This window comes from Portunus trituberculatus, chromosome 46, assembly GCF_017591435.1.
Source record: "Portunus trituberculatus isolate SZX2019 chromosome 46, ASM1759143v1, whole genome shotgun sequence".
NCBI lineage: Eukaryota > Metazoa > Arthropoda > Malacostraca > Decapoda > Portunidae > Portunus > Portunus trituberculatus.
The window spans coordinates 29,934,770-29,944,331 of NC_059300.1; the positions used below are offsets into that span (position 1 = coordinate 29,934,770).

Sequence of the window (9,562 nt, forward strand, 5' to 3'; positions counted from 1 at the left end):
GGAACCACCACTGACCACTCCTCCACTGCTGAGGCCTCTTCTTCCTCATCTTCTCCCTGAACCTTTTCAGAACAGTAAGATAATATTCCTTATTGACAGACTGACCCTGAGGAACCCATTCAATGTGAATGAGCCCCTGAGTCAAAGAAAGGAATGACCATGGCCTTCTCTTGTGACTTGCTCATCTTTGCCTTTTTGGGCCTAGTTTGCGTGCTTCCACTGAGCACTCTGCCGTTTGCTCTCAGGGTCATAGGTGAACACCCATCTCTCATCACAAGTCACTACCTTATTCAGGAAAGCTGAATCAGCCTCTATCATTTCGAGAATGTCAGTGCAACATTCCACACGAAACTGCTTCTGGTCGTCGGAGAGGATCTTTCACGAACGTGGCACAGACTTTGTGAAGCTTCAGATCTTCGGTCAGAACTGTCTCTACTGTGCCAGTACTAATGCCAACAGCTTCAGATATCATCCTCACAGATATTCGACGGTCTTGCATCACTAACCTTTGCACTTCCTCAATGTTTTCCTCCTTGCGTGCACTTTTTGGTGCGCCAGATCTGGGTTCATCTTCAACTTGTTCATTTCCTTCAGAAAATCTGTTAAACCACCGGTAGAAACTTGCTTGGCTCATCCTTTCATCCCCATAGGCTTCTTTTAACAATCCATAAGCTTCTTGTTTTGTTTTCTTAAGTTTAACACAAAATTTGATGGCGTAACGTTGCTCCATGTTTCCTTGCATCGTGACACGTGCTCGGAGATCGGCAAACCGGATCAGACAGGTTCCACCACAATCACCGCTGTACACAAACCACAAAACATAGGAAGTTGCCAGTTGGTAATTTTATAGAGTATATGTATGTGTACTTCTCCATGAAAAAGTATTTTGATCATACCATATTTAATGTCTCTCCTGACATTTTCTCATTACTTATTGAACGTACCTCGTACTCATTTTCCTTTAGTGCCTTTACCATTTCACTCTGCGTAATCACTTTATTTTCCTCTTCCTGCTTTTTAACGATCTCCCTAAAGGACCTTTGTACCTCCTGATGTTCATGGTTCACTTCTTTCATCCTGGTATCAATTAGATTAAGGCATTCCTCCTTCCTCAAGTCCCCTTCGGATATTTTCATCTCCATTTCCAGGAGTTTAGCCTTCATCTCTTTACATTGATTCCTTAGTTGTTGGTTTTCTTTCTCCATCTCTACTTTTTCCTTCAATAGCTCTTTATTCGCTATCGTTAACAAATAGATCTCTTTTTTGAACGAATCATTCTCGGCTAGAACTCTATCCAGTTTTTCTTCTATGGACAAAATGTTTAGGAACTTACTTTCCAGTGCCTGAATTCTTGCATCCATATCTAATTTCTCCAGTCCTCTTGGCGTAGTTATAAAACTGAAGCAAAGTCCTGGGCTTGTCTAGACGCCATATTTGTTATCGTCAGCTGATTACGGCCAAACAATCACAGCCCACACTCTCCTCTCAGGGACCACTCTCCATATCCCTCACTTTAACACTATGCGACAGTAGGACATTAACAGGACACTATCTTAGAGGTACCCGGGCCCTGTAACACCATAGGTATTTTCCTTCTTCCCGTCCACAGCCGGAGATGAGCCGTCCTCTCTCAGCGACGGCGAGTGTGTGTGTGTGTGTGTGTGTGTACTATTTGTTTTATATATTTAAGCTCTTTTATATGAGGTCCTTTCAATTCAAGCTCCTTTTCATATTGCAGGCCTACTACTAGTTACTGAAATGACTTGTGAAAGCGAAGCATTGGACAGATGGACTCGCATGTCACCACAGCACCTCCATAAAATACTGTACCACTTTGAAAGGTTTGTTGTATGCTGTTATTATGGAACAAAAATAGTTTCCTTGTGAACATTTATTATTAATACTTTATCTGTCTACATTAGTGTTGTGGTGGCTACTTCTTATGCACAGTTCTGGACAATTTGATCACCGTTTGTAGACATTGCAGTGTTCAAAAAGTATTCACACAATTCAAAATTGGTGAAACTGTCTAGACATAATGGTAGCTTTGTTTGCTCTTAGTAATTTTCAAGGTAATGTTTCAGAGTATGTGTGGCATCATGGTGCACCCTTCTGGAATTTGTGGGCATCTGTCAGAGTTGGTTTTATGTCTTATTAACTGCTGGATATGAAACGGCTTGAATTAATGCAGGAATTACCGAATTTCGTAGCTTTGTTTGATTGCCATGTTCTCTCTACTTGTAATGAGAATCAGACAGGTAAGGTGGTCCAATGTTTGACTGTACTAAATAAAATAAAATAAAATAAATTTAAATGCTAAAGAAACTACATACTTTGCAATGCTAGAGAAGTGAATTAATTATTTAATGTGCTCTGATCAGCAGAGACCAGATGCACATGAACTTGGATTGACTATCAGAGTTAAAACAGGCTTGTGTGTAGAAAGAAACACAGAACTAGACTGCAAGCATCTAATAGACCAAGCTGGAGCATCAAGGCCACCCTTTCATACAGGTATTATGGAATGGTCTTGCATATTTCTTCAGAAAATACATTTTCCCAAATTTACCATATCTTGATACTTTTAACACTGTGCCAAATCTTTTCATTGAGCTCTGCAGTCCTGTTAACTTAAAAAGTAGTTCAGGTAGCTTGAAAGCATAGTTGGTCTAAAAAAGCTGTACAGGTGTGTGTTAAGTTAAAAAGTAGTTCAGGTAGCTGTAAAGCATAATTGAGCTAAAAAGTGTACTGGTATGCAATAAGTACCTACTATTTTATAGTCTGACCATTTTATGAAGATCGTTCAGGCATTGGCTTTTTCGGGGATTTCCTGGCCTGCAGCACTGCCAAACCTTGTCCTGGGCAAATTATGTGGTTAGAGCCTATGTGTCAATGGGAACCGTGTTTCCCCACACACCTCTCTCTCTCTCTCTCTCTCTCTCTCTCTCTCTCTCTCTCTCTCTCTCTCTCTCTCTCTCTCTCTACATAGAGAATTTACATTTAATACAAATATATTTCTATCATCTATGAATTATTAAAATTTGAGAAAAGAATCTGCCTGTCAGTCAATCAAGACCTCCCCCTCCTCACTGTCTGTCTGTCTGTCCGTCTCTCTCTCTCTCTCTCTCTCTCTCTCTCTCTCTCTCTCTCTCTCTCTCTCTCTCATAAATTTTGTTCAAATGTGATAAATGTGTTTAAATGTGATAATTGGCTCAATTTTGGGTGGAAAGTGAAAAAATGGTCTGATTATTATGAAATTTTACTGAGATCATGGTTTTATACCTACTTACGTGTGTAGTCGTAGGACGATATATGAAAAAACAAGAGATAAAAAATTATTAATGTTGCGTAAATTATGACTAAAAACGGACGTGTTTTAATGTCGTATAACTTGACTTGTATTTACTTTATCACTGTGAATTTCTTTGTGTGAATAGATGAAAAGGTGCTTATTAATTTGTAGTTCTTAATTTTCAAAAACTGATTAACTAAAGCAGAAAAAAAAAGGTTGAAAATGACATTCCATGAAAATATAGTTTCTTTGCAATATTGCAAAAATTAAAAATATATTTAACTGAAAGACAAATTCTGGAAACTACATTTTATAGAAAATTTATTTATGAATGAAATGCCACAAAAATTAAGTAAATCAGTTGAGAATTGCATCTACAGTTACAAATTAAAGAACAATAACTTACATTTTGAGAAGCAGCGTTTCTTGTTGGCCAGACCTCAGAATAACCCAGCTGCGTAGTCTACCTGGCTCTTGCGAACAAACTTCTGCTTCATCTTCTTACTGGTGTGTCCGTATCCTTGTCCTTTCTTTGTAGATATGCTTGCATAGATGAAGTAAATTCAGTGTTCAGAAGCAAACTGAAGAAGCCACCTTCATACCCAGCATTGTATGTTGCAACTGCAGTGGCAGCAGCGAACTTGATCATTCTAGGTGAAGCACCTCTGTGCTTGGGTGTTATTTTCCAGATTCTTGAATGAAGGTGTTCATTTCTATTTTAGGTCATTCCTTTCATACACTTCATCATTTCATCGGGCTTTATGCTTGTGTGGCCCCGTCTCCACATCTACACTTATCCAATCTTACTTTAAAAGTATGCACACTCGTTGCAGACACTACTTCTTCATTTAAACTGTTCCACGTCTCAATACATCTTTGCGGGAAACTATATTTTTTAACATCTCTCAGACATCTTCCTTTTCTTAGCTTTTTACTATGCGATCTTGTGCTTCGGATGTCATATTCTTCTCTCAGGATTAGTTTCTCATTATCATCCACTTGGTCCATTTTGTTGATCAATTTATAAACTTGTATCAGATCTCCTCTCTCCCTTCTTTGTTCCAGGGTTAGTAGATCCATAGCCTTTAGTCTCTCCTCATATGTCATCCTTTCAAATTCTGGAACCATTCTTGTAGCCATTTTTTATAGTCTCTCCAACTTCCTTATGTGTTTCTTTTTATGAGGGGTCCATACTACTCCTGCATATTCCAATCTGGGTCTTATTATAGTACTTATCAATTTCTTCATCATTTCTTTGTCCATGTAGTGAAATGCTACTCCAATATTCCTTAGCAAATTATATGTTTCTCTAAAAATTCTATCAATATGGCTTACTGGTTGATTGTTTTCTTCCATCGTCACTCCTAAGTCCTTTTCCTTTTTTACTTTCTCCAGTTCTACTCCATCTCCCATCTTGTAGATTCCCATGGGTTGTCTTTCACTCTTTCCCATTTCCATGACATGGCTTTTGTTCATGTTGAATTCCATTTCCCACTTTTTACTCCATTTACAGATCTTATTTAGGTCTTCTTGCAGTATTTCACAATCCTCTATTTGCTTTATAACTGCACAGTTTTGTATCATCTGCAAACATATTTATGTAGCTGTTCACACCTTCTGGCATGTCATTAATATAAATGAGGAAAAGTATCGGTGCCAATACTGACCCCTATGACACTCCGCTGGATAACCGTCAACGATACGCGGAAGGAGGGGACTTCGGCCAGGATCCAAGTGGTACTGGACACAGGGGCGCAGGTGTGTGTGGCGGGGCCAGGCCTGCTGGCAGTGTTGGGCATCAAGACGGCGTCACTAGAGCGTCGCGGCAACCTCCGCGATGTGGCAAACGTGAGCCTTGAGCCCATGGGCGCATTCCCGTGCCTCATGCGGCACGGCAACAGGGCCACGGCACAAGATGTGTTTGTCTTGAGGACCGCTTCCCGATGCCACATCTCCTTACAAGCCTGCAAGGACCTGGGCCTGGTGCATGCTGACTTCCCACACCAGCTGGCAACTGTGGCATTGGCTGACGTGGGCAATGCTGCCGCCTCCACCCCAGCTGACTGCACACCTCCATGGCCTGCTACTGTCCCCTTCCAGCCTGTGGAAGAAAATGCGTCATGTCTGGAGGAGTGGCTTCTCCATCACTTCTCTGGCTCAACGTTTAACACCGACAGAAGCCCTCTGCCAGTAATGGAAGGCGAACCGCACGTAATCCACCTCCTCCCAGGCACCAAACCCCACGCCTGCCACGTGCCTGCTTTGGTGCCGCGACACTGGGAGACAGAGGTGAAGAGGCAGCTGGATGAGGATGTCAGAAAAGGGATTCTAGAGCCTGTACCAGTGGGTGAAGCAACAGAGTGGTGTGCCAGGATGGTGGTGGTAGCCAAGAAATTGGGCCAGCCGAGGTGCACCATTGACTAACAGAAACTCAACATGGCCTGCAGGAGAGAGACACACCACACCCCCACACCCGTTTGATATGGTGTCTGGCATTCCCCATCGCACGTACAAGACCGTCGCTGATGCGCACTGGGGGTTCCACCAAGTAAAGCTGCATGAAGACAGCAAGAAACTCACCAAGTTTATCACCCCGTGGAGCAGGTATAGATACTGCAGGACTCCCATGGGCACTGTGCCGCCCCAGACGCCTACACCAGGAGATACGACGTCGCCATTGCAGGGATCCCCAGGAAGTTCAAGTGCATAGTGTTGTATGATTCAAGTGTGAAGGATGCTTTCTGGCATGCTTATGATTTGCTGGAAACGTGTGCAAGGAAGGGTGTGACCTTGAAGCCAGAAAAGTTCAAGCTCTGCAGGAGGCAGGTGGACTTCGTTGGGTTCCACATAGGGTGGGACACTTACAAGCCCACAGAGGAGAGGCTGGCTGCCTTGAGGAGCTTTGACATGCCTCCTCAGCCCTCCCTGACAGACATCCGCTCCTGGCACAGCTTTGTTAACCAGCTAGCGCCCTTCCTGGCCACTGCTCCGATCATGGAGCCATTCAGGGAGCTCCTGCGAAAACCACAAGGAAAGAAGGTATACTGGGACGACAACCTGCAAGACAAGTTTGTACAGGCGAAGGAAGTCATCAGCAAGTTAGCGAAGGAGGGACTTACATTCTATGACAAGAACAGGCCTATGGTGGTGGCGATGGACTGGAGCAAAGTGGGCATTGACTTTGTGGTTCTGCAGCAACACTGTTCCTGCCCCATTAAAGACGCCCCATTCTGCCCATTCTGCTGTAAGAGTGGGTGGTGCGTTGTGTGGCAGCCGTCACCTGATGCCCGCGGAAGCAGGCTACGCACCAGTGGAGGGCGAGGCTCTGGCTGTAGTGTGGTGCCTCCGCAAAGCCCGCCTGTTTCTTCTCGGGTGCCCAAATCTGCTGATCGTGACTGACCACCGCCCGTTGGTGAAGCTCTTGGGAGACAGGGAGCTAAAGGACATGGTCAACCCGAGGCTGTCTGCCCTGAAGGAGAAGACGCTGCAGTATAGGTTCCAGATCAAATATGTACTTGCCCGGCAAGCGCAACAACGCCGCAGATTTTTTATCTCGCTACCCTGCACTCTGTGCACCACCAGACGTTGTGGATGAAGAGCAGGCCAGCTCTGTGGAGGTAGCAGTAACAACTGCGACGGTAGCGGCACTCGACAGTGACGAGCAGATTGTGATGGACAGCGCGACGGTGGTGCAGGCAGCCGCGCAGGACCCAGACTATCAGCTGCTCGTCGTGAAGGTAACAGCAGGGGACTGGAACCCACACCGGGTGCAGGTGGTGGCCTGTTTGCGTCAGTTCTATGCAGTGAGGGACAGGCTGGCGGTGTTGCAAGGCCTGGTGACTTACACCTATGAGCTGGGGGCAGTGCGTCTGGTGATACCAGCGGCGCTGAGACACTGTGGCGGCAAACCTTCACGCTGGTCACCAAGGGGTGGACGGGATGTTAAGGAGGAGGGCTAGGCAGGCTGTGTATTGGCCGGGCATGGAAGGCGATCTACAGCACCACAGAGACTCCTGCTCTGTCTGCAACGCACACTCACCCTCGCAGCCCGCCGAGCCCCTCACCCCAACCCCAGTACCCCTTCCAACACACCGTGGCTGACCTGCTCCAGCTTGAGGGTCAGGTGTACCTGGCTTATGCTGACAGACTCACCGGCTGGCTTGAAATAGCACACTTCGTCAGCAGCGCCACTTCCAGCAAGCTTGCATCTGTGCTGAGGCGATACTACAGTCGGTGGGGTGCCCCTGAGTCAGTCTCCATGGATGGGGTACCAATCTAACCAGTGATGAGATGTGCAACTTCTTTGGGAGGTGAGGAGTGGAGCATAGAGTCGCCTCTGCTCACTTCCCACAGTCAAATGGGCGGGCTGAGGCTGCCGTAAAGTCCGCTAAGAGGCTGCTGCGTGCCAACACGGGAGCTGGGAGAAGCCTGAACGCTGACAGAGCTGCAGTGGCTTTGCTCCAGTACCTAAACACGCCTCTGCGGGGCGTAAACAAGTCACCAGCTCAACTGGCCATGGGCAGGCAGCTACGCAATGGTGTGCCAGTGCACCACCAGCACTACAAGGTGGACATATGTTGGCGGCAGGCACTACGGGCAAGAGAGCGTGAAGCAGCCCGGCAGCAGGAGGCATGGATCGACAGGCAGGGGACGCCAAGACAGGCGTGGTGTTGTCACTGAAGTGCGGCCGCACCGTCAGTACACACTCAAGCTAGAAGGGAGTGGGCGGCTCACATTACGCAACCGCCGGCATTTGCGACCCATCCGAGGTGCTTTGCTGGCCCCAGCGGGCACCACTGGCTCCCCTTCCCCACCTGAGCCCTGCCCCACTGCTCAACAGGACACCGTGTCCTGCCCGACAAGACGCATCAGGCAACCGCCATGGATGGCAGACTACGTCTCTGGCACGTTCTCACAATGAATGTTGTGTGTGTGTGTGTGTGCGCGTGCATGGGTGCTTGTGTGTCTGCATGCATGGGTGCTTCACAGGAATCATTGTGTTCTTTTTCTTTTTTGTTGCTTTGTTTATTTTCTTGTGTACGGGTCTGTCTTACTGATGTTCAAAGAAATCTCCATATTTATTTTGTCAGATCCTACACTGTTCATTTTCATGCCCATTGTATTATCTTAGGGGTGAGATGTAGGATGTACGATATGTTGGACCGGTCACACCGGCATCACGTCGCCCCTTTGTACTCGGAGGCAGTTGTCCTCGGGACTCTCAGTAAAGGACACGCACTTCCTCTGTGTTTCTCTCAGCCCTCTTACAGTGTGTGTGTGTGTGTGTGTGTTTGTGTGTGTGTACCTAGTTGTAGTTTTACAGGGCCTGGGCTTTATGCTCATGTGGCCCCGTCTCCATATCTACACTTATCCAATTTTTCTTTAAAACTATGCACACTCGTTGCTGACACCACTTCTTCACTCAAACTGTTCCACGTCTCAACACATCTTTGTGGGGAAACTATATTTTTTTAACATCTCTCAGATATCTTCCCTTTCTCAGCTTTTTACGAGTACTATGTGATCTTGTGCTTCGAATGTCATATTCTTCTCTCAGGATCAGTTTCTCATTATCCACTTGGTCCATTCCGTTGATCAATTTATAAACTTGTATCAGATCCCCTCTCTCCCTTCTCTGTTCCAGGGTTGGAAGATCCATAGCCTTTAGTCTCTCCTCATATGTCATCCCTTCAAATTCTGGAACCATTCTTGTAGCCATTTTTTGTAGTCTCCAACTTCCTTATGTGTTTCTTTTTATGAGGGGTCCACACTACTCCTGCATATTCCAATCTTGGTCTTATTATAGTACTTATCAATTTCTTCATAATTTCTTTGTCCATGTAGTGAAATGCTGCTCCAATATTCCTTAGCAAATTATATGTCTCTGAAAATTCTATCAATATGGCTTACCAGTTGATTGTTTTCTTCCATCACTTCTAAGTCCTTTTCCTTTTTTACTTTCAGTATACCACCTTTGAGCATTTGCTTTTCACCTCTTCAATCAGATCTGGCAGCTTTGCTCCTTTGGTTTCAGGAAGTAAGAGTGATGAAAGACCGGCTATGATGCACATTCCTCCAGTGATGAAAGACCGGCTATGATGCACATTCCTCCAACCACCAGAGGCAATGCCAAAGGGTATAGAGGCACCTGTCAATACAAGAAGTCCAATAACAAAAATAACATTAAAATCTGCTAGTAGCAAGAGGTTCATGGAGGAATATGGTTATTATAAAATACTGCACATTAAATACCAGTCAAAAATTAAAATC

General features: G+C 45.4%; 1 protein-coding gene and 1 long non-coding RNA gene across 2 annotated transcripts; both read right to left on the reverse strand.

Moving 5' to 3' along the window:
* Positions 1-328: 328 nt before the first annotated feature.
* LOC123519797 (protein GVQW3-like) lies at positions 329-742 on the reverse strand. The gene has a single exon (XM_045281314.1). The coding sequence runs from the start codon at positions 740-742 to the stop codon at positions 329-331; it is 414 nt and encodes a 137-aa protein (XP_045137249.1).
* A 2,501-nt stretch (positions 743-3,243) lies between these two features.
* Positions 3,244-4,168, reverse strand: LOC123520153. Its single transcript, XR_006679183.1, has 2 exons — positions 3,699-4,168; positions 3,244-3,282 (listed from the first exon to the last, which is right to left on the reverse strand). It is a non-coding gene; the product is annotated as an uncharacterized LOC123520153 (long non-coding RNA).
* Positions 4,169-9,562: the final 5,394 nt, after the last annotated feature.

Bases quoted from the DNA above. Each gene is read 5' to 3' on its own strand.
- LOC123519797 (XM_045281314.1), bottom strand. From the start codon at position 742: ATGCAAGGAAACATGGAGCAACGTTACGCCATCAAATTTTGTGTTAAA.